Source organism: Podospora pseudopauciseta (assembly GCF_035222475.1).
Source record: "Podospora pseudopauciseta strain CBS 411.78 chromosome 2 map unlocalized CBS411.78m_2, whole genome shotgun sequence".
NCBI lineage: Eukaryota > Fungi > Ascomycota > Sordariomycetes > Sordariales > Podosporaceae > Podospora > Podospora pseudopauciseta.
Window position 1 is genome coordinate 4,033,276 of NW_026946663.1, and position 22,988 is coordinate 4,056,263.

The 22,988-nt window shown below is 52.5% G+C and overlaps 5 protein-coding genes across 5 annotated transcripts; 3 read left to right on the top strand and 2 right to left on the bottom strand.

The window, feature by feature from the left end:
• Window positions 1-41: 41 nt before the first annotated feature.
• On the top strand, window positions 42-1,427 carry QC763_0042260 (uncharacterized protein; the record flags this gene model as incomplete). Its single annotated transcript, XM_062905648.1, has 4 exons — window positions 42-105; window positions 277-332; window positions 355-516; window positions 972-1,427. The coding sequence occupies 4 exons, from the start codon at window positions 42-44 to the stop codon at window positions 1,005-1,007; spliced, it is 318 nt and encodes a 105-aa protein (XP_062769058.1). The 3' UTR covers window positions 1,008-1,427.
• A 3,055-nt stretch (window positions 1,428-4,482) lies between these two features.
• TSC2 (Tuberous sclerosis 2-like protein) lies at window positions 4,483-10,742 on the bottom strand. Its single transcript, XM_062910170.1, has 2 exons — window positions 9,614-10,742; window positions 4,483-9,551 (listed from the first exon to the last, which is right to left on the bottom strand). Exons 1-2 carry the CDS (start codon window positions 9,995-9,997, stop codon window positions 4,848-4,850), a joined length of 5,088 nt encoding a protein of 1,695 aa, XP_062769059.1. The 5' UTR covers window positions 9,998-10,742; the 3' UTR covers window positions 4,483-4,847.
• A 245-nt stretch (window positions 10,743-10,987) lies between these two features.
• CSE1 (importin-alpha export receptor) lies at window positions 10,988-14,875 on the top strand. The gene is made up of 4 exons (XM_062910171.1): window positions 10,988-11,595; window positions 11,674-13,465; window positions 13,521-13,907; window positions 13,963-14,875. Exons 1-4 carry the CDS (start codon window positions 11,526-11,528, stop codon window positions 14,582-14,584), a joined length of 2,871 nt encoding a protein of 956 aa, XP_062769060.1. The 5' UTR covers window positions 10,988-11,525; the 3' UTR covers window positions 14,585-14,875.
• Window positions 14,876-15,114: 239 nt separating this feature from the next.
• On the top strand, window positions 15,115-17,869 carry QC763_211290 (uncharacterized protein). The gene is made up of 2 exons (XM_062910172.1): window positions 15,115-15,811; window positions 15,880-17,869. The coding sequence occupies exons 1-2, from the start codon at window positions 15,417-15,419 to the stop codon at window positions 17,549-17,551; spliced, it is 2,067 nt and encodes a 688-aa protein (XP_062769061.1). The 5' UTR covers window positions 15,115-15,416; the 3' UTR covers window positions 17,552-17,869.
• Window positions 16,894-21,904, bottom strand: GSY1 (glycogen synthase). Its single transcript, XM_062910173.1, has 6 exons — window positions 20,535-21,904; window positions 20,367-20,464; window positions 20,022-20,297; window positions 18,406-19,961; window positions 18,007-18,340; window positions 16,894-17,689 (listed from the first exon to the last, which is right to left on the bottom strand). Exons 1-5 carry the CDS (start codon window positions 20,611-20,613, stop codon window positions 18,244-18,246), a joined length of 2,106 nt encoding a protein of 701 aa, XP_062769062.1. The 5' UTR covers window positions 20,614-21,904; the 3' UTR covers window positions 16,894-17,689; window positions 18,007-18,243.
• Between the last annotated feature and the right edge of the window lie 1,084 nt (window positions 21,905-22,988).

Here is a 22,988-nt window from a genome sequence, read left to right on the forward strand (position 1 = left end):
TCTTTGCTGGCAGCAGGAAGGATCAGACGCAACCATCCGAAATGTCCCCGCCTCCCCAGTCGAAGGATTCAGAATCTTTATCCGTGCAGACCTATCAGGATTATCGTCTGTAACACCGACTTCTTATTAGGCGCGATTGGCGAAGACATTTTTGTCATCTCTTTCTCGAGGAAGAGAGCCCAAAAATGGCAACATTGACCAACAAGGTAGGTAGGTAGCTTTGCTGTCATCAGCTGGACAGAGAAGAGGATCATCCATCCCCTGTCAGTCAGCTAGGCTCGGGTTACACGAGGGATTATGTCAACACAACACCGAGCTTATGCCATTTCCGTGTAAGCGAGGCGATGGTGGTAGGACGAGGATGGATCGTGGATCCCTCCCGGCTGGCAGACATTCTGCTTAAAGGTGGGCTTTGAGGTCACTGGTGGTGGTGGTGGTGGATATAAACACTGGGCAGCATGGTCCGGATCACATAAGGATAGGGCTCTTGTCTCGCACGAGCCTGCGGCGCTATTGGTGTGTGAGGTTGGGAAAAAGATTCCCGGTGTTGCAAGACAAGTTCAAAGATGGAAAGAATACCCGACAGAACACAATACAAGTTGCAGATATCAAGCACATGTTTTTGGGGTTCGGAAGATTGTAAAGAGAAGGTTTTCGGTGTCTCAGTTGATTACCATTATCTGCTTGTGTCTCAAACTATCCTTGCTAGGATGTAAAACTGACAGGCTGTGTTCTTACGCTTTGGACATACTCGGAACGAGTTGTTTGTGTAACCTTTTCAAAGGACACATTACAAACCTCGTTCCTCACTTGAAATCAACGTCTGACAAACCCTTTTCCTCTCACGAATAAACGCGGGGGCGTTTATGACAGCACAAGGGGCGCCAACCTTCGAACAAACGTCACTATCTCCTTGCTGTAAGTGGGCGATGATCTCTGATCTGCTTTCCCCCTCCAACCCTGACCAGCAGAACACCACACAAAACCTGGCTCTCCCGCATGGTTGATCTTGGGGATGATAGATTGACGCGGCGTGGCGGCACAGCTTGGACACACACCCACTTACATACATACATACATACATACATACACACAGACAGACAGACAGGGTTTTGGTTGTGTAACCAATATGTATCTGCACGGTTTCCCTCACAAGACCATGTCGATGAGGCTATTCCGGAACGAAACAGGATTAAGGCCGCATACCTAGACCGACCTACCTAGTTAGTTTCTTCGAATCAGATAGCACCGATCAGGGGAGGGGGTAATCACCGGGCTGGTGACTGATCAGGATGGATGGGATGGTACCTACCTTATGGGAAAGGGTTGTTGTTGGGAGAAAAGAACTGTGCGTGTAACGACACTGATAACCTACCTACCTACCTACCTACCTACCTAACTACCTACTTACCTGCCTGCCTGCCTGCCTGCTGTACATTGTGGTTTACCTTATCTTGTGCTCTTTTGTGACACTTAGCCAACCAAGAAGAGAGGAAAAGACAAGCGAAGGGGGGGTTGACAGGTGGTTACCTTGAGGTATGCTGTGTCACTTCTCCGTTCAAAATGTCTGTCCGGTAGGTAGGCATTACTCAACTGTGTTACCCCCTTCAGCCCCCTTCATCCGAGTTCATCCCATCATCCTCTTGACCGATCTCGGCCCGGTATAACTTTCTTATATTTTACCTATCATCATCATGCCGAAAGGTGGCGGCTCCGGTCCGAAGGTCTTGAGCGCTCACACACTCATGTGAAAAGTCACGTTTGACGGCATACAAACAAACCACACATCCTACTCGTATCCAGATGTTTCCAGAAGGGGAAACTCAATCGTAGAGGTCGTACACATACTTGCACATGGGAACAGGCAAGAGTTTGAAGGTGCGGTGGCTTTTGTGTAACTTTACTGATCGATCCTGTTCCATACATACATCACCAGTTTTCGCTTTCGCTTAATTGTTAAGCTCGCCGCCGCCACTGCTTGTGGGGGCTTCCGTGAGGTGCCGAGGAGGTGTTTGAGGGCTTGTTGCGAGTCCGCAAGAATTTCGCCCTTGTGCTAAACGTCTTGGGGACCAGGAGCTTGTGTCACCGCAACAATTCTCGTTCGGGTTATGAGGCACTGTCATATTCCCCGGCTTTGTGTGACCTCTCTGGGTTGGTTGGTAACCGGGGTTGTGGCCTTGACATGTTTGTTTCTGGTTGGTTTACACGACGAGTACTTGGGTGTAAGTGGGCAAAGGATTGTCATGGGGAAAAGAGGCTCTGTTGACATTCTAGAAGAAAGGGGGCACAGAACTGTGGCACCGGTCCCGCAAAAGATCCGGCTGATTCTCCCCTTTCTTCGCCAACTATACAAACTTGAAGTATTGAACTCTTCGGAAGCCGTTTGGCACTCATATCACAGCAAACTTACAAAAGATCGACCTCAGAGGGGATCAAAACCGCCTCCCGCATGCACGGCTGGGGCAAGACCGGGACCGAAATGGGTTCCATCAATTAACGATGACGGATGGTGACATTGTGCGGCTGAATGTGAGAGATCATCATCCTCCTCTCCTCGGAACATGCTCTCTTTTCATGCGTGGGATATGTGTCTGTCCCTTCTGGCAAGAGTAATATGAGATACGATATAGCTCGCCCCTTTTTCCCTTACCAATGACAAATCATGCGCCTACCTGGTACAAGATACCTCCATTGTCTCCTCTCAGTAATTCCGTCAAGGCCATGTGTCTTAGCCAGACTAGTTTCTCGCTTCTGCATGGGTCTTGTGTTTTCCTTTGCCAAAATGCGGGATGTGATCACACTAAAGGAACCAGCAACATCCTGTTGAACAACAGACTTTGTGTTACATGAACCACGCTGATACATACATGTCAGATCCAACCTTGAAAGGTAACATGGGGGGCTACTACTCAATATATGCACATGGATTAGCCAAGCTTGATAATAATCTGTGTTGTGTCACTCATCAACCGGCAACATCGTGACTAGGGAAACTGTCCATTGAGGCAAAGATCTATATTATTTTCGGATAAGCAGGCCAAGGTGAGAATGATGTATTGTGAGAACAGGTGAGAAGTCAAACGGAGAGTTGTCGTTCATGCACCTACCCAGCCCGGACGGCAACATGATGAATAAGGGAAGAAAGATATTACAAAGGATTTTGTTGCACCTCCTCACATGGATGGGCGAGGTCGTACGTTGTGTAACACCGCTTAAACTGTCCAGTCAGGTAGGTGTGGAGCGAGCCCTGACTGAAAAGCTTCCGAAGAATATGACAGTCTTTTGTGACACACGATGATGGGGTGTTCGGACATGTGACGGACGAGATTTGTGATGTGAAGGGACACATGAAAACGCCACCTTTGGCAAATCCAGCCACTGGAGATATTCTGTGTAATAAACAACGAGCTCAGATGCGAAGACCAAGTTGTACAGACCGTGAACACTTGAAGGAGATAGCTATGCACCATCGGACCTCGAGAACCAATAACTCTCCTCTCTTTTACACCACCGACTTGATTAATCACACCCCAAACACTTCACCAATAAAAACCCATCTTCCGAATCGGGATTTCAAAACCCAGGGTTACCGTCAGACAACAAACGCTGATCAACAACCTCCCGTCTCTCAGCCCTATCCCGATCACCAACCAGCAACACGCAACCAACATCGGATGGAACCGAATACACCCACCCAAACCTTCCGAGTCCGAGCTGAAAATGTTATAAATGCGGGCAGGATATTAACCAACACACACACACCCCGATTATTCATCTGCACAGACCAACCCGACCCTCACCGAGCCGAGCACCACCCCCCCCTATGTAATGTTTTGTTAACCAACCTCACCTCACCTCAGAGCAAATAAAGACATGAAGATCAAAGACAGAACCAACAGGCCCGAGAAAGCAAATGCTGTGCTACCTACATAATAGAAGTGAATAATCGGCACCCCATCCCCCCTCGCATTCCAACCTTCAAAAAGTTTCTTCCCTCCGTTCGATCTCGGATCTTGAGCATAACACTGGAAGGGGTTGTTTGGTTGAATCTCCGGACGGGTCGAAAGATATGCCCCTGAAAAGACAAACAACATACACCCAACCCAGGACGACAACCTGGCCTACCTGCGCAGGCAACAACTGGCCACTGCGCAAGCACACAGTGGACTCTAGTGATTTGAGGGACAATTTTCTCTTAAAATGCTGAGATAGTCGCGAGAGAGGGGATCACACATGTAACAATCTCAACCTCTCAAGGTAGGCAAGGTACTAAAAAAATTGCCAAAAGACTTTCAAAAGCTTGTCAAAATAAGCCTCGAAGGAACGGTAAAATGGGCACCACCATAAAGTTTCAAAAAGCCTGCCTACCACAATCTTTTCAACGACTCTAGATGTCTTCAGTCTCCCCACACACAAAATACCCCTTTTGAAGATATCTTACTACTAACTCACTCATTGTGCTCAGCATATATGTGTAAAAGCAACCAAGTAAACAAAACACAAACTTTTGCCTAAACATAAATGGTATATACACCTCCTCCTTTCCTCCCCTCCTGTCGCTAATATTCATCACAAAACCCAATCCCCTTCACAGTGCAATAAAAATCGCAATTTGAGTTACCCTCAGACTGACCCCCCTCTCCCCTAAAGAGAGCAAAAGAGCAAAAGAAACCTCCCTCCCCCCTTCCCCTCTCTCTCAACGTCCCAGTTTCGAGTACAAACCCCTTCACAACTCACCGCCACACCATTCATTACCTCAACACCATTTTTAACAAAACTCCCCCTCCCAATCCGGTCCCTTGTTTCCTATCCGGCCATGTCCCAATCCCACCCTCCCACCAAGAAAATCAAGTCCACTTCGAAAAATCCACCGCATCCACCAGCGCCTCCGTATCCCCATTCCCACCCTGCCCATGGTGATGCACCCCATGATCCGTCATCATGGTAGAACTCGCCGCAGTGCTCAACATGCTCGACCGATGCGACCCATCATTCCCGCTCCCCGTCCCCGTCCCAGCCCCAGAAGCACCCCCACTCAACCCCGTAGCAGCAGTGTTACTCGTAAAAAACGTCGCAACCGACGACCTACGTAAGCTGCTAAAGCTGTCACGAATATTCCCGCTCGCCGGTCTGCTGCCTGCGCTGTTGATGCCAGAGGGGCCCCCGCCGCCGCCAATGCTATAGTCCGACAGCATACCCCCCGGCCCGACAGCGCCAGCACTTGCACCGCCGAGCCCGCTCTGCGTTCCTGACACGGGGGCGTTGCTGTTGATGAGCGGTAAGCCACCGGCAGTAGCGGTGGCAGTAGCCAAACCAGTCGACCCGGCAGAGTGCCCATAGTGCGCACTCTTGGGACCGTGTCGCTCGCGTAGTCGATTGATCTCCTGAAGACGGTTCCTCCATGACGAAACATGCTCGCCACCTTCGCGTTGAGACCACACAAGAGAAAACACGGATGCGTTGAGGGCTATCAGTCTGACGAAGCGAGGGAGCGCCTTCAAGCTGACAAGCTTTGGCTCGGCGACTGGGGAGATTTCTGGGAAGCCGGGCCGGTTCATGACTTGGACCTTGAAGAAGGGGGAAACCTGCTGAGCCTCTCCGTCCTGCCGCTTTTGTGCCATCTCTCTCATGGACGAAAACGTCCGCCGCGGTGCGGGGGTGATGACAATGTAGACGTAGTTGAACTGGGAGGGAAAGGTGTCGAATTTGAACGGCAAGCCAGATTCGTTCCAGACAATGCTGACATAGTCGTTGCCAATGTGCTTCTTCTTGTGGTTGCACTGCGGGTCACGCTCCAGATTGGTGGGCATCTGTGTGGTGACATGGTAGACAATCTCGGTGACGCGGTCGCGCCAGCAGTAGGTGTACTGGCCGTCGGTGTCGTACTCGCGGTCCAAGCCTTGGGTGTTGAATGTGGCCCCCTTCAGCTTCGTCAGTACGCCCAACCCCTTGAGAAACTCGAGGTATTCTGGCGAGCCTATCGTGTTGGCGAGGATCTCGGTCTCCTGTGTCTGTCCCTCGCCAACATAAATGACACCGACTTTGTGCCCGTCGACGGTGGAATTCCTGTCAAAGATACGGATGGCTCGGTTCACATTGTCGTCGTCCGGTAATGGAATGGGTCGAATGGCGGGATCGTACATTTGAGGCATTGGTGCGAGCAGCTGCATCAGCAGATGGCTGGGAAAGATGGTGATACCGTGCTGGAAGCGTCCTTCCCAGGCCGATGCATCAGATAGGTCCGCAGCTGGCTGATTTGGCATGGGGGAGAATTCGACACGGATGGCGAACGACGATGTGCCCGACGGGTATCGTCGAGTAATCTCAGCCCAGCCCGTTTCTTTAGCCTGCCGAATGGTGACGATGCTGTTTCCGATGATCCAGCGCCTCTTCTGAATCTCGCCGTAGAACTCCTCGGTGAAGAGGGGATCCTGAGCCGAATCGCAAGCATCCGAAAAAGCCACACGCTGCATGAAGTCAAGTGTGACCTGTGCCTGTTCCTCGTTTGTGGCCCTGCCGTCCGAATCTACGAACAGGTTCTTGGCGATCCAGTTGATATGACTCGGTCGATCGGGCAGCTTTACCGCAAGGAACCAGAAAGTAATGACATGGTACGCCAGAGCATACACGTACTGTGGCAGATCATCGTTGGCAGCTTGGTGGCCGAGCATCTCTGGGTGGTGTGCTACAACAATACTGGGCGTTGACGGCTCGCTCGAATGACTAGGGCGTGCGGTATGTTGTTTCTTGTCGCGTACTGACTGCAAGTATCTGGCGCAGATGCCGAAGATGATGCGATACTCGTCCTCTCGAAAGTTGGAATACAACGACGGCAGGCGGCTGAGGCACGCCAGAAACTCAAGAATGTGTACGGCGACAAGGGGCTGTGTGATGACTTGCGACATCTTTTGCAGAATCGTCACAAGAGCTTTGCTGACAGAAAGAGGCAGCTCGTGGCAGCACACTTGCAAAGCGTGGATGCATGTCTTTGCTGTCTTGTCCGAGATGCCATGCGTAAAAGTCCTGACCATATCGTCCTCGTCCATCTTTTGGAAGTGCTCATGATAACTGAGAATCATGGCCAGCGAGTGAAACAGACAGTTGCTCACATCACTTCGCCGCAAGCCTGACGAAAGGGGGGGCTCTTGAAAGTTGCCGGTCTTGATCATTTCGCAAAAGAACCGTCGAAGCTCGTGGATGTGAGGGATCGCGCCCCTGAAAATGGGATGATTGCTGAGTTGGGCGGGAAGGTGTGCCAGAACAAAGCTGTAAACCTCCCAGTCGCAACCGTTGTGGAAGAGGCTGATCATCGCTTCCAGCCAAGCACCCATATTCAGTACTGCCCTTCCTGTAGAGCCCAACTCGGCTCCAATAGCATCATTCTCGTCTCGGTAGGAAATAAGCAACCAGCTCGGTCTCTCAGGGAGGCTCTCAGGTAGAGCATCTGCATCGGGGACCGACCATAATCTTTGATTCTGATGGACTACGGGCCTTGGGGTATGTGTTTGCCGTGCAGGAAGCCCTTTCTCTCCTGCCTGCCCCTGGGTAAATGATATACCACGAGACGGCCGTGTTGCTGGCTCAGCCCTTGGCAGCCTAGATGGATGTGCGGCATCCTCGGCCAGCTTTCTTGCAAGTGATGCTTCCGTCCTGTAAAGCAAGCCTGCAAGGCTTTCATTCTCAACCTGCGTGGTGATATATATTTGATATTCCGCATCTGCTCGAAGTCGAAAGAGCATCTTCATGGCCGTCAGCCGAGCATCAACCTCACATGAATTAGACCGGGCAATGTGAACCAGGGCAGCAAAAGCCTTGGATGCTTTGGAGCCATCGGTGTTGAGTGTTCGGATGAAAATCTGAACATAACCTCTGGTGACAACGTTGGAGAGGCTCTGGTTCGCAAAGTAAACGGTCTGACCTGGAGGGAAGGAACTGGACTTTGGCGACGCCAACAAAGCCAAGGGTGACCTGGACATTTCTTTCGCAACCACCTCCCTCAGACCTCCTATGATGTCATCAAAAAGACCGCCATCTGCAGTTTGCGAGACCTTGACGAGGAACGTAACCGTGTCCTGAAGAACCAGTGTGTTCGTTTCTTCGCTAATACCAGAGAGCAGCCGGCGCACGAGGTCGCCAAGAGCGTCCTCTTCCATGAGATCTTGTGTGAGAGAGAGAAAGTCGTAGACTTCGATGATGATTTCCAAAGCGTGCAACCGCGTCAGCGGATCCCGGTGTTGGGCCAGGAAAAAGCCATCCATGATTATGTCAAGATTCTTCTTCCACTCCACGTCTGATGGGAAGCAGCTCCTGTGATTCTTGAAGTAGGCGATGACGAGACCCGCAGCAGAATCTGGAAGGGCCAAGTACACCTGGGTCAGGAATTGCATGCACTCATCTCGTTGCAGCAGGTCGGATGTTTGGGTGAGGAGGTTTTCGATGCGGGTGATGAGGCGTCTCAGCTGCCTGGTAACGGGGTCCTCGGCTTCTGGTACTTGCCGCGGCGAAAGGAGTGATTCCGAATCTGGGGCCGTGAAGGGGACTGCCTGTGTCCCACACTGGGCAGCAACCTCGAAGATGGAGGACCAGTGCTCGTCTCTGACCATCGAACTGATGTTGTTGCGCGCGTCGTCGAATAATGAGTTGATTAACTGCAGAGTATCAGCGGCTATTTTGGTGTTGCTGGACTTAGCAACATTGGCCAGGCCGTCCACCAGAAGCGCAAGGGACACAGGGGGGTACCCCTTTTCGGTTGATTTGTGAAGGAGCTTCTTCAGTACCGAAAGGGCGCCTCGAATCTCTCTGTTCAACTCCTGCTCCTTCTCCTTGTCGTCTGGGGCCGCATAAGTTCGCAGAATGTCCAGCAATATCCTGACCGTGGACTGCCCATGGTGCGATCTGCAAATAATGGAGATGGTGTGCCATGACTGTTTCTGCAGGTGAGGCAACTGTTGGTGTATCGTTCCGAGGACTTTGATACAGTCTTTGAGCTTGCCGTTTGGAATGGTCCCGAACGTGACGAGCGCTTCGATCACGTTGATGCATGCTATCAAATCATCCTCCGATGCCGTTTTTCTACAAATATTGAGCAGCTCGCTCATCAAATCCCCAACCACTGGGTCCCTGGCGAACTTGAAGTTGAATTTGATCACGTCCCTCAGAAGCACAAACAGCTGGGAGAAGTTCTTATCTTCGCCTGCTGCGGCTGATTTCCCTTTGCCAGACCCCCCATTCCCTCGCAGTGCCCTTCTACGAGCCTTGCTGACGATTTGGTATGTCTGGTGTAGCCAGGAAATAAGTAACGGGAATATGTCGTACGGGAACCCGGTGATATTGCGACCTTTTGTAGTGAGATCTTCTAGAGCAGCGAGCTGAAGGTGAAAGTCTGCTCGGTTCGCAGGTGCTGTGAGGGTTTCAAAATACTCGCGGCGCTCCAGCTCGCTGGCACCTGTGTACTTTGCGCACTCGGTAAGAAGCTCCCAGCCAATCTGTCGGGCGTTTTCTGGATAGTTTTCGTTGATCAGGTCTTTGCCGGCGTACCATATGTCGAGTACCTAGTCAACGACGTCAGCAACTGGGCCCCGACGGCTTAAGGAGGCACATGGGGAACACATACAGGATTTAGTGGAAAATCCCTTATTGCGTAACGAAGCGAAGTTGCCGCAGCTATCCTCTCATTCAGATGACCGTTCCTATTCTTCAACTTTACATATTGCTCAACCTGGTCGGGGGCAAGCCCTCGAAGGGCGGTCGGGAGTGGGCTGTCATCGGCATGTTTCGTCGACGGTGAAGGCTGTGCCTGGGCAGCGGCGATGGAACCGAGGGACTGAAGTGAAGGTGGTGGTGATTTTGTAAGCCTGCTGCCGCCGGCCAGTCCCTTAAAGACACCGGCAAGGCCTCCGGTGATCCTCTCCGGGGGCTGGTCGTCTCCGGGAGAGGGGGACATGGGTAGCTGGTCCTCCGAGGCCGAGTGGCCTAGAGACGCTAGTCGGCGCAACATGTCAGTATACCGGCATTCTTTGTAGCGGCAACGACGCAGAACAAGCAGGACAGATAGAAAAGATCAAAAAGCAGCAAAGACGAGAGGAACACTCGTAGTGTCTGTCGTCCGACGCCAAGACCAGAAACTCGCAAGGCAGTGGTTTAGCCCTGCAGGAAGCTTGCAGGAGCCGCATGCAGGCTCAGAAGTCCGGGGCGGGGGAGGGCGATCGAAACACGGCGGGAGCGAGAGCTGTGAATCGTCGGGTTCCCTCAACATGACATGGCCATGGCCTGACGGGAGGGTGTGGTCAGGTCGGGGGCGGCCTAACTTAAGGGGGAAAGTCGCAAGAGATTTCGAGACATGTTCGTCTAGAAATAACCCGGAAAACTCTCGAGACAGGACAAGACAAGACATACGTTCGACTTACATGTAATGTGCTAATCGCAACAGGAAGTGGCAGGTCACAGAGACACAAGCCAGCCAGGGGAGCTGTCCCCCTCCTTGTCTATCTCTTCCCACCCTCCCTCACTTTCAATCGGGAATCGGGTCTGGTGACTGGTCCTCCACACTCTTCACGCCACCAGCTGGGGGGCACATGCGCCAACGTCCGGAAAGGTGTAGTCGGGAAGCTGTGTGATGGTGTTTCAGCTGGCGGGATGGTCTGGCCTTTGTGATGTGTGATTACTCGCTTTCTTTGATTGGAATAACGTTGGAAGATGGACTTGCGGACTGGCGGACTGGCGATCACTGGCGGACTCCTGAAAAATCAAGCTACCGGTCAGTGGTGTTCTTGGGGCAGCGATGACGGAACATGGCCCAGTGAAACCCACTGATGGCGGCGATTGGATGGACCCCACGATGAGCTGGGGGGGAGGGGGGGGGTTGTTGACGGCTGCGTGTTGACCCGCCCCAGCCAATCACACCTTCCTGGCTTGCACGACGGCGATGGGGAAAAAAGCAAAAAAAAAAAGTGATATGGAAAACTGAGATTTTCTGTCAAGTTTTGCAGAGAGCACTGTGGCACTGTTGTTTGTGTCAGGGAGAGACGGTCCGGTGCTCCATGGTCAAAGAATAGATCGAGTAGGCTATAGAGAGAATGATGACTAAAAGGCTAATGGAGATAGTTTGCGTCTTATGCAAGTTCCCTCACAATGAATGAGAAAGAGACGAGGTTCGTTTGATAGAGGACGATAAGTCGTTATCATCATCTTTCCCAGAGCTTCCTTCCCCACTATTTGGAGGGCCGACGGCAAGTACCGCACGCACCCCGCTACCTAACAAGGTCCCTGAGCCTCTGAGGTGGCCCGTGGCCCTGCGCCAGCCAAGGCTCTGATAATTTTGGATCCCAGGCGGAGGCTGCCAGAAGACCTTCTCCCCCACCATAACTCTGGCAACCGTCAACCGCTTTTTCAGGTGTTTTTGTTTTGCTTCCAAAATTGAAGCCACTGCCACATACACGTCGTCATATTGCTTGCAACCTCCCAACACACATCTCACTATCACAAGTAGTACAAATACCACGAGAATCACGAAGCAGCTGCCAAACATGGCGACCGACCTGGTGCAGATCGCTCAGCTGCTTAACCTGACACTGGATGCGAAGCAGCACCGCAAAGGTAGGCATCAATCACATAGCAAACTCCCGCTCCGTGACCGCTCAGACTAACATTTGTTTCTCTTTTCCTCTTTTTCAGCTGAGGCCGAGCTCAAGATTCTATCAGAACAGCCCAACTATTCCCTGTCCCTTCTCACACTCGTCCACGATGCCACGAAACCAACCCAGACCCGCCTCGCGGCAGCCCTTGCCTTTAAGAACTTTATCCGCCACAACTGGGTAAACGAGGATGGATCCCACAAGCTTGCTGCGAACGAGGTCGAGACCATCAAGAAGGAGATTGTCGGCATGATGATTGAAGCCCCCAGCCAAATCCAGGCCCAACTGGGCGAGGCCATCTCGACCATTGCCGATTCCGATTTCTGGGAGCGCTGGGACACCCTTACCCAAGATCTTGTCAGCCGCCTTTCTCCAACGAGTTTTAAGCAAACAAATGGCGTTTTGGAGGTTGCACACTCGATTTTCGGTCGGTGGCGCCCTCTGTTCTCGAGCAACGACCTGAACCGCGAAGTGCTGCATGTGGTTGGTGTGTTTGGCGACCCCTTTATCCAGATGCTGGGCATCGCCGACCAGCAAATTGGGGCCAACTCGGGCAACGAAGCCGAGCTCAGGGGTTGGCTTACCACGATGAGTCTCCTTGTTAAGATCTTCTACGACCTTTCGTGCCAGGACCTACCACCAGTCATCGAGTCGAACCTACAGTCCATCACCGTGCTCCTCCACAAGTATCTCAGTTACACCAACCCAATCTTTGATGGCGAGGAGGACGATCCCACGCCACTCGAGAACCTCAAGTCAGACATCTGCGAAGTTCTTCAGCTGTACACAAACAAGTACGACGATGACTTCAACCCATATGTCCAAAAGTTCACCCAGGATGTGTGGAACGTGCTCTCCAGCGTTGGGCCCGAGAAGAGATATGACATCCTCACTTGCCAAGCGCTTAAATTCCTTACCGCTGTGGCTTCAGTGTCTAGGCACGCACAGATTTTCAGTGACGAGGCGACACTGGGCACAATTGTTGAGAAGGTCATTATCCCAAATGTGTCTCTCAGAGAATCGGATGTTGAAATGTTCGAGGACGAGCCGATCGAATTCATCAGACATGATCTGGAGGGCTCCGATACCGATTCGAGAAGAAGGGCTTCGACCGATTTTCTCCAGAAGCTGCTCGGAAACTTTGAGATGCTGGTGACACAAGTGGTCTTCAAGTACATCAACCATTTCCTCGAGCAAGGAAAGAGTGACTGGAAGGCCAAGGATACCGCTGTGTATCTCTTCCTCGCCATTGCTGCCAAGGGTGCCGTCACGGCATCTCACGGTGTCAAGACGGTCAACAGCCATATCAATGTGGTGGAGTTTTTCACCCAACATATTGCTGGTGACCTTGTTGGTGGGGACTCGCATCCTATTGCCAAGGTTGATGCCATCAAGTACCTCTACAACTTCCGCAGCCAGCTTGACAAGGCCCAGTGGGCCGCTGCTATGCAGCCACTCATCCAGAACCTGGGTTCAGACAACTATGTGGTCTACACTTATGCGGCCATTGCGGTCGAGAGAGTGCTTTACCTGACGGACGATTCCGGCCAGCACATTTTCCCTCGGGCTGACATCCAGCCCCATGCCAAGGAGCTCTTGGAACACCTCTTCGGTCTTGTTGAAAAGGACGCCTCGCCAGCAAAGTTGCAGGAGAATGAGTTCTTGATGAGGTGCATCATGCGCGTTCTGATCGTTCTCAAGGAGGGGGCGGCCGAGTGTGGTATCAACAATATTCTCACTCACCTGAATGGCATCACCAATATCATCAAGCAGAACCCCAGCAACCCGCGCTTTTACTACTATCACTTTGAGGCCATGGGAGCCCTTGTCAGGTAGGACTTTTTGGTTTTTTGACTGCACTGGACTGAAATCGCTAACTTGTAACAGATACTGCAGTAGTCTGCCTCAGGTCGACCTTATCAGCCGCCTGTGGGAGCCGTTTGCATTGATCCTCACCGAGGATGTGTCCGAGTTCATCCCCTTCGTCTTCCAGATCTTCTCGCTTCTTTTGGAGCTCAACCCAACCGCGCAGATTCCAGGCGATTTCAAGGCTCTTTTGGAACTTGTGCTTACCCCGACTCTATGGGACACCAGAGGCAATGCGCCCCCTCTTTCCCGGTTCCTTGCGGCCATCATCCCGAAGGCCGCCCAGGCCATTGTGCTGGAGAACAAGCTGGAAGCCGTACTCCTCATCTTCCAGCGTCTTTTGGCCAGCAAAAAGACGTCGCAGAATGCCTTTGACATCATCGACTCCGTCGTGACCACATTCCCTGCGTAAGTGCCTAACTCCAGTTCGAACGATTCAAAAAAGCTAACCTCGTTGCTATAGTGAGGTGTTGGAGCCATTCTTCACCAATGTGGTCGGCCTTGTCTTCGACAGCGTCCAGAAGCACCCTAGCGATTCGCACAAGCTCCGTGTAGCGCGTTTCTACCATCTCATCACGGCCAAGCCAGGGCTCGGGGCCGACTTCTTCATCAAGCACGCCGACGCCGTCCAGGCAAACGTTTTTACTCCTTTTTACCTGCAGGTTATCCGACCCACCACTGCCTTGTTCGCCAAGCCGGTGGACCGCAAGCTGGCTGTTGTTTCTTACACCAAGACGCTGTGCGAGTCCGAGGCCTTTGCCTCGCGCTACGCCAAGGGCTGGGGCTTCACCTGCACGAACCTGCTGGACCTCCTCAAGAACCCACCCAGGGTTGCTGCTGGTCTGGGTGACGAGCTCCTTGTTGAGAACGATGTGGACGACATTGGCTTCGGCATTGGTTTCACGCCTTTGAACACGTGCAAGCGCGGCCCCACGGATGCCTACCCCGAGATCACTGAGATTGAGAAGTGGGTCGGACAGTATGTCAAGGAGGCGAACGCAAAGACGAACGGGCAGATCACGCGGTTTGCTCAGGAGAGGCTGGCTCCTGAGGCCCAGCAGTTCTTTGCGCCTTATCTGGCTTAAGGGGGGGTCAGCATGGGGAGAAGAGGAGGCGGTGATTATGTATGTTGAGGGGAGTGTTTGGCGTTTGGGAGCAGCATTGGAGGTAAACAATTGATGGGCATGTTTGTTGGTATTGCTTTTGGGGGATTGTTGAGCGGATCAGAGCTCGAGACCAGACAAAAGAAGATAAAAAGGGGTGGGGAATGAATACATTTTGATGGCAATGGCAAAGCGATGGATGGAATTATTGATGATGGGGTGTGGAGTGATGTTTGAAGAAGTTCTATATATGATGGCTTTTTTTTAGATGGTAAAACATGATATTACCAAAATACCGCTTCTTCCACGCCACCCTTGATTCTCAGCCAACAAAAGTCTTGATTGTCACTTTCAAAAGATGTCGTTTGGTAGGACTCGTTCTTTTCGCCCAGTCCCTTGCTTGTCCTAATCACCGAGCTATGGTCGACTCAGCGGCACAGCTGTAGCCTATCAGCACCCAATCTGCAAAAAGATGTGTTTCAAGGACTTCTTTCAAACGTCCACTAATCTGCCACTAATAGTTAGCAGCATTTGGCCCTCAGCGCCCCCGCAGCGGGCATCCTTCTTCAATCTCCATTTTCCAGCCCTGTGGTTTGAACTGTTGGGACCCCTGTTTGTGTCGACAGCTCAACGGCGGCTGGTGCTGCGCCCTCCCTGGGGAAACATCTTTCTCTTGCCTAGCACCACCACCCCTCCTTTTTTTTTCTTTCTTTATTTTAATCTTCTTTGTTTCTCTCCCTCTCGAACCTGACTACGGCTCCAGGTCTGTATGCTCACCACGCGATTGACTCATTGATCCTCGGTGCGCGCAACAATGGGCTTCTTCTCGCGCATAAAAAAGAACAAGTCGCTTGATGGCGGTGGTGGTGGGGCGGCGCATTACGATCCTAGGTTCAGCAATGACCAAACGACAACACCACGATCCAACAGTTATGACCCGAGAGATTACCAACTATCCGGCTCTGGGTTCAGGGCCATGGTGACGGGCAATTCCCCTAGATTGATTGCCCAACTGCCTGAGGGGGTGCTACGGCGTATCTTCGGACTGGTGTGCCCCCATGCCAGGGACGAGAGCTACGAGACGTTTGAGGGGAGCGCAATGATGATTGTTGGGGGGGAAGAGGAGAGGTGCATGCTTTGTGACATGAGGGATTTGGCGCATTGCGTTGGGGTGTGTAGACGGTGGAGGGGGGAGGGGGTCAAGGTTTTGTATGTGTCTCCATTCATTGCAACACAGGACAATGCTGATATTCTGGTTGCGGGGGGGGGTTGAAAAGGTATCATAGTATACGACTCGATCCGGTGCATTACTGCCCTCTGGAACCAATTCTTTCTGATCGAAGAAAACGCCGCTCGTTTTTTGACAGGAATGGCTCGCCGGAGGATCCGTGTTTGATGAGGCTGAAGCTGCTGTGTCGGACGTTGAGAGAGGACCCGGTTAGGAGGGGGGCGTTGGTGAGATATCTCAAGATGCCGTACATGCTTAGGGAAGCGGCGCAGGCGGATTTGGCGAGGACAATTGCGGTTACGCCGGGGTTGAGATATGTTGATTTACCAGAGGGCTTGTTTACCGACGAGCCGGGGTTTGTGACGTTGCGGCTGGAGGTCCAGGCGAGGTGTTTGGAGTTGAGGAAGATGAGCTACATGCGCGGGAGCGAGAACTCTTTGCAGGCGCTGGCGACGGGGAGGGTGTGGACGAGGCTGGAGGTGTTGGAGCTGAATAGGATAGGGATAGACGGGGGGATGTTGAGGTTGGTGTTGGGTGGGTTGGGGGGGTTGAAGGCGCTGAAGATGTCGGAGATGGATGTCGGGGATGAAGTTTTTTCAAGTGGATGGGAGGAGCAGCTGCCTCCTTTTCCGGGGACGATCGAGGAGTTGGTTTTGACCGACTGCAAGAATATCACTGGGGATGGCCTGAGGTCGTGGCTATCCACCTCCCCTGAATCACGAGAGCGGCTCCGGGTGCTGACCCTTAACAACACTGGTGTCCGCGTTTGGGGGCTACACTCGATCATATCCCTCGCTCGCGGATTGAAACACCTCTCCATCGTCGAAAGGGTCACCGTCGCCATGCCTTCCTCTCCAGACCTCCAACCCCTCAGGAGCACCACCCTCGAAACCCTCCGCTACGAAATCACCTCCGCGACCCCAACCAAGAAATACGGCTCCCCACCACACAACTCCTCAAGCATAACATCATCCTACTACACCTACCTGGCCACCTCCCTCCTATCAGGCGGCCTGCCACAACTCCGCTCCGCCTACGTAAGGGACACCACCTTCCCCGACCTCCTCCTCGGCTTACCGCCTCTCCCTTTACCCTCCTTTAGTTCCTCCCCCGCCCGACCAGGCAGCTCCTCCTCCATAACACCCTTTTCGTCATCCCCATCAAGACCCGCCAATTTCGGTGGTCTCCCCCCCTTACAACCCGGCTCCTCACTGCCCAACTCCAACCCCTTCTCCCCCGGCCACCGCCCCCAAGGCAGCCTGTCCAGCCTCTCCCCCTTTGGTCTGAACCAACAACAAACCAATCGCTTCAGCAGCAACAACCCCTTCGCCAGCCTCACCACCGCCCACAACGCCTTCCTCAACCTCCCCGCAAAGCTGGAAGTTTTTACAAAATCCGAAGAGGACGACGCGCTAAACTGGAATTTTGTCCGCATCGGCGGCGGCGGTGGCGGCGGTGGAAGACAAAACAAGGGGGAGAGACCACTAAGCAGTTACGGCTTGGGTGCTGATATCTTGGGTGACGCAGGCGGTTGGAGCTCTGGTGCCGGGGCAAGGAGGAGCGTGCTTGTTGGTGGGAGGGGGGAGGGAGGCGGGTTTTTGGCTGTTCCCACTGATGTGCCGAGGAGAAGACAAGAGGAGGAACAGCAACAAGAAGAGTGGCCTAGGCCGAGGACGCGGGACGGGGAGGGGAAGAGGGAGAGGTTGGATTTGTGGAGGTGATATATACACGATACAATGGCGTGGCTGGGACAATGAAAGGGTTGATAATGGGATACATGAATGGCATATGACGATGATGGGTTGAGTTGGGATGGGATATATACAGCTTTTTTTCTTTGGGAGCGAATTTTTTTTTTTTTTTGACGAGCGTGGGCAAAAAAGGAATTTGTGTGTACTATACCCCCCCTTTTTTTTTTTTTTTTTTTTTTTTTTTTTTTTTTCTTTTTACTGGCAGGAACCTATCTACTCAGGCAGAAAAGCATAACCGCATTCCAATTTTCACATTTCAAGAATACAAATATCATCTCATGTTCTGAATAACGTTAGACTGCCTTGGCCGCTTTAACATGACCTACAACCTCACACAACACAACATCAACCTTACAGCCTGTTGAGACACCATAAACAAAAATCTCATCAATCATAGTACATTACACCCCAAATACATCCCGGAACTTTCAATATGCATGTCGCATACAATCTACACAATGTGCTTAACTAGGTACATACAATAATTTCAAAAAAGCCTCCCCCCTCCCATCCATTCAATCCATGAACCATTTCCCTTCTCGTACACCCACCCAACACCAATTTTTTTCAGAAACTTATTTTTCGTCCCATGAATATGCTAGACTCAATGCTTGCTAATTATACTAACCGGGCACGCTCAAAGAAAATAGACCGGCTCTTGCTTAGTTGCCGTTGACGTGAGGGGGCGTCGCCGCTCCGCTGGGTTGCTTGGTTCGAAGGGTGAGAGGGAACGGGTACTCATCGGGGTCCTCTTCCTCACTGTCGTATCAAGGTCAACAACGGTTTCAAAGCAAAAAATGCAGTAGACCAAAAGTAAAACTTACGGAAGCTTCCACGCGACGTAGTCCTCAGTGCTGAGTCCCTCCCGACCCTCCTGGAGACTGGCAAAGTCGCCAGGAGTCATCATGCCGGTCCTGTCCCTGGGCGAGCCAGGCACCGAGAATGGCCGCGAGATCTTTTGCTCGGGGCCAGGAATGTAGTCCTCCTCCTCGTCACCATTGAACGAGGTTGGGTAGGCCCGTCTGAGGGCGAGCTGGCGAGCCTTGACATATTCCATGCCCATACGCTTCCAGTCAAGGAGGTCGCTCAGACGCTCCGTCCGGTTGCGCTGGTTGATGCGCTGGCGACGGCTCTTTTGTGTAAAGTCAAACATGCTCGAGGTAAGCTGGTTGACCGAGTCGTCCACACCCTTGTTACGGCGGTCGACGATGTAGATACCATAATCGCTCGAGTTCTCAATCAACTCCTCCATGTAGCAGCCGAAACCGGAAAGGTTGGTTGTGATGCTGGGCACACCCATCACGGTGCATTCGGCTGGCGTGTAGCCCCATGGCTCGTAGTACGACGCAAAGACACCCAAGTGTGTGCCACGCACAAAGTCGTCATAGTCAAGCGGGAGCACCGGGTTCGCAGAGTTCAGGAACTCTGGGTGGAAGATGATCTTGACGCGGTCCGATGGGTGGTTGAAGAGCTGTACCCGACGGATCTGGTTCAGAATAGGATCCTCGCTATCGTTGACCATGTTGTGCGTGACAATAGGGGGAAGTCCGTGCCTCTTCATGGCAAAGAGACGGCGACGAAGCAAGACACGGTCCTGGCTGGTGAGGATCTCCTTGTCATCAGGCATCGGCTCTCCGTCGTGCCACTTGAGGGAGCGTTCGAAAATGCGTCTGCCAATGTTGCGCTCAATTGTGTCCACGGTGTCTCTGAGCGACTTGATAACGGCCTGGCCCTTGAGGGCCTCCACAGTCAGCGAGGTGGTCTGGGCGGGCATGATGATAAAGGCAACGACGGTGGTCTTGCTGCCAGAGCTCTTGAGGCGGTGGTTCAGACGAGCAAGGGACTCGATGAACATGTCTACACCCTTATTCCGGAACTCGTAGCGACCAGCCGTGAAGAAGTAGAGAGTGTTTTCAGGATCGAAATCGTAGTGACCATAGAAGTGACCGCGGACAAAGTCGTGGATCTTCTCCTTGGACTGTTGGTGAAGGTTCTGGAACTCGTGCATGGCGGAGAACTTGGTGACGTTGAGACCATTGGGCAGCACTCCGTCGGGCTTGCGCTTCAAGAGATGCTCGCTCTCGTACGCGGTAATGTGCGAGACGGTGGTGAAGACATCACAGGAGTGAGCCGACGCCCGCTCGATGCAGTACCGATGGTAGATACCGCGCTTGCCAGCCTCGGCGTCGACGTCAAAGTATTGCAGGTTGTTGTAGAAATCGACCGAGCCGGCGCAGAGGTACCGACCGAGAAGCGTAGCGTGGGTGGTGAAGATGGTGGTAACATCAATACGGCGCCTCTTGCACAGAGGAAGGGCGACACCGGCGAGCCACTCGTGGAAGTGGGCAATGACAGCCTTCTTCTTTTCGTGGCACACAAACTAGAACATGGTGTCAGTGAAACCGTTGCTTTGGGCGGGTTGTCAGACCCGGAACAATACCTCTCCAAGGAACCATGCGACAAGGTAACCAAACACAACAGCCTCGTTTGTTTCCTCGTCATTATCAGGGGAGGGGATAGAGGCCACGTTCCACAGATCCGTCTTCCACTCGTTCAGATAATGATATGCGGTTTTCGTGTCAAAGAGAAGGACTCTTGGCGCACCCTCGATCAGCCAGCGACCATACAGAATACCAATGCCACGATCCCTCATGGACTGAATCGTCGCAGCAAGCTCGGGGTTGGTGGGTTCGATCGCCTCGACCTCGACGGCCGCCTGAAGGGGGGTGTTAGCTGCATGGTCACGGTCACCAATGGGGGCTAATGCAGGGCAGGAGAAACTCACAGACTGGTGATTAAGGGGTCCGATGAGCGTGTAACGGTCGCCATATTCAGCAGTTGTTACTGGAGCCTTGGACTTGATCACAGAGTAGATACCACCAACTGTGCAACGAACACCCCGGTCAGCGAAGGTTCGAGAATGTTATTGCTTGAAAGCACATATCCAACATACCACGATGCGCCACTTCTGTCGCAATCTCGAAGAGGAGGTGGTTCCTGACCTCGCGAGGTTCGCGTCCGTCGTCTGCCATTTCGGAAATCTGAGAGGTGTCGTTTGGCTTCGAAAGTAACTTTGGCGGTTTCAAGTCAGCACAAGGCAAAGAGCTGAGAGGTTCGTTGATGGATGATGCAATGGTCGAAGAAATAGGTCAGACCCAAGATGCGGGGGAGGGGAAACGGGTTGCAGATGCGGTTCGGCCGGTGGATTATTGGGCCCAACAAAATCAAGGAAAAACCCGAAATAACGAATAACGGGTATTTGAGGAAGAAATATAGTTCGAAAACCCACCCCGGAAATGTATGCTAGTAAGGAATGTTCTCGCGAGACCCAAGGGAGAGGTTGGGGTCAGCTCAGCTCAGGGCGGCCGGGCACAGAAGTTGTCTTATAGGGGAACCGCAAGCAACAAGAAATGTGACGTCGGATCCGAATGTCGCGAAACGCAGGAATCGAAGCGCGGCTGGGCAACGGCAAAGCACGTTGGAATCTCCCGAAATTGGAAAGAAGTCGAGAATAGGATCACGGGGAGACGGGAAGGGGGAGGCGTCTGCCGCAGAATGGCGCTGGGCTTGGTGGGCTGGCAAGGCTGGGGCTGTTGGTTGGACAATGGCAACTGGATGACACAGGGCACAAGCAGTGTCTTGTTGTTGAGTGAGAGGGGCGGGGAAGCTTGTATCAAGTAGCTTGGGGTTTGGGTTGGTTTATAGTGCCCTGGTGGTGCTCCGGGCTGTTAGGAAAGGCACCGAGGGGGATGGAGGTGAAAGACGGCGGCGCTTGGGTTCTTGCAGGGACCGGGGAGCTTCTCGGAGCTACTGCAGTCTGATGCACTTGGTGCCCGTACCAGCCCAAGAGAACCTCTTCTGCAGCAGCTCACGTAGCTCTTCCAGGATGCCAATGGGGTGATGCGTGGATGCCCTGCAGCGATGGAACATCCGGTGGGGACCTTTGGGAGCTGCTTCGCTGCCTTACTGGACTGCTGCGGGTGCATCGAGATGGATCGCAGACCTTCTGGCGTCGAACAAGCCGGTAATATGCAGTTTTGCCGACCAACCCCCTCGCTTCTCGACCATCAACGTTAGGTCCTTCGTTGGGTTTTTTTTTGAGACTGAGAGCTTTTCCCAACACAAGGGATCCAACGTTTGCTGGTCTGTTAGAGATAACGCCATGATTCATCGATTCCACCCGTCTCGCACTCCCCTTCAGCTGCCCCTCCCCCGATGCGAGTCTTCAATCTTCCATCCAAGCCCAAACACCACACCACCACCGGGCAGCCCTACTGCACAGCTATCCATCGCCCGCTTATTGGCACAGGAACTCTGCTAACCGCTACCGTTGCCAAGCCAGTCTGCTCGGGGATAAAATGATGAAATGTTTGTCTTTACAATTGTCTATCACTTCTATCTGGTAGAGACATGGATAGCAGCTGGAGGAGCTCTATCTCTTGCGTCATTCCGTTGATCGCGGACCCCGGTCGGGCTTAGTCATCATGACGACGGCGGGCCCTTGATCTGTGTTGCGCACTGGGCATCAGCACGTCAAGGTTCCACACGAGACTGGGGCTCGATGAAACGGCATGTCATTGCCCTGGCCTCCTATTCGCTGGCCGTTTGAATATCAACGAACATCAACGACATATATTCTCCCTTCAACCCGAGCGACACATCTCGACGCGAACACCTCTTCCCACTCAGGCATCTATGCCTGAACATCGCAAATTATGTTAGGCATCCAGTCACTCAATGCCAATGGCCCAAGTCCGTTCCAGGCTACGAGACGGCATGTGAATGGTTTGCTAGAAATCCCTCAATGCGGGCACTCATCAATTCCCAACACCTTGATATCGGGCCATGCCGTTATGGTGAGCAACGATAAGATGAATCCTATCCAGAAGACTGCCTCTTGTGTCTGATGAAGAGGCGCGGCAAAAGTTGGGTCTGTTGGCATCTACACACTGAGCCTCACGGGACTTCTAAAAATAGAACATCAAGGGGGTTTCAGATGACTTCCAACCACAAAGACTTGGTGAACAAGATCTTTGTGTGCTCGGCTCCTAACTCGGTAACCCTGTTGTCTTCTTCTGACAATGTACTGCTCGTCATGTCATGAAACTGGTCATGGTGGTTACGGCAATATACGCAGTCAGAGCTGTGTGGTGGTAAAACTTGCTTTGCTATGGGCTTCAACTCGGGCACATTTATTTGGCAATGATGGCGATGTCCGCTTATTTTCGACATGAGATCTGCTGTGTCTCACAGTCATACCCATGTACCAATCGAGAGACTACTGTCATGAAGGAAAAGTCTATTTTCACCTCGACACCACGTCGAAGCGTGGAGGACCAGCTTCCAAGGGGAACAAGGCATTGTGTCCGTGGAAGACAAAGAGGTATACTCGGAAACTGGCATGTCC

Excerpts from the sequence above, each read along its gene's own strand:
- TSC2 (XM_062910170.1), bottom strand. The coding sequence starts at position 9,997 with ATGTTGCGCCGACTAGCGTCTCTAGGCCACTCGGCCTCGGAGGACCAG. Across the intron at positions 9,552-9,613 it reads GGGATTTTCCACTAAATCCT|GTACTCGACATATGGTACGC; the intron begins GTATGTGTTCCC and ends GTCGTTGACTAG.
- CSE1 (XM_062910171.1), top strand. The coding sequence starts at position 11,526 with ATGGCGACCGACCTGGTGCAGATCGCTCAGCTGCTTAACCTGACACTG. Across the intron at positions 11,596-11,673 it reads TGCGAAGCAGCACCGCAAAG|CTGAGGCCGAGCTCAAGATT; the intron begins GTAGGCATCAAT and ends CCTCTTTTTCAG. Across the intron at positions 13,466-13,520 it reads GCCATGGGAGCCCTTGTCAG|ATACTGCAGTAGTCTGCCTC; the intron begins GTAGGACTTTTT and ends AACTTGTAACAG.
- QC763_211290 (XM_062910172.1), top strand. The coding sequence starts at position 15,417 with ATGGGCTTCTTCTCGCGCATAAAAAAGAACAAGTCGCTTGATGGCGGT. Across the intron at positions 15,812-15,879 it reads GGGGAGGGGGTCAAGGTTTT|GTATCATAGTATACGACTCG; the intron begins GTATGTGTCTCC and ends GGGGTTGAAAAG.
- GSY1 (XM_062910173.1), bottom strand. The coding sequence starts at position 20,613 with ATGGCAGACGACGGACGCGAACCTCGCGAGGTCAGGAACCACCTCCTC. Across the intron at positions 19,962-20,021 it reads TCGCATGGTTCCTTGGAGAG|TTTGTGTGCCACGAAAAGAA; the intron begins GTATTGTTCCGG and ends ACCATGTTCTAG. Across the intron at positions 18,341-18,405 it reads TACGTCGCGTGGAAGCTTCC|TGAGGAAGAGGACCCCGATG; the intron begins GTAAGTTTTACT and ends TTGATACGACAG.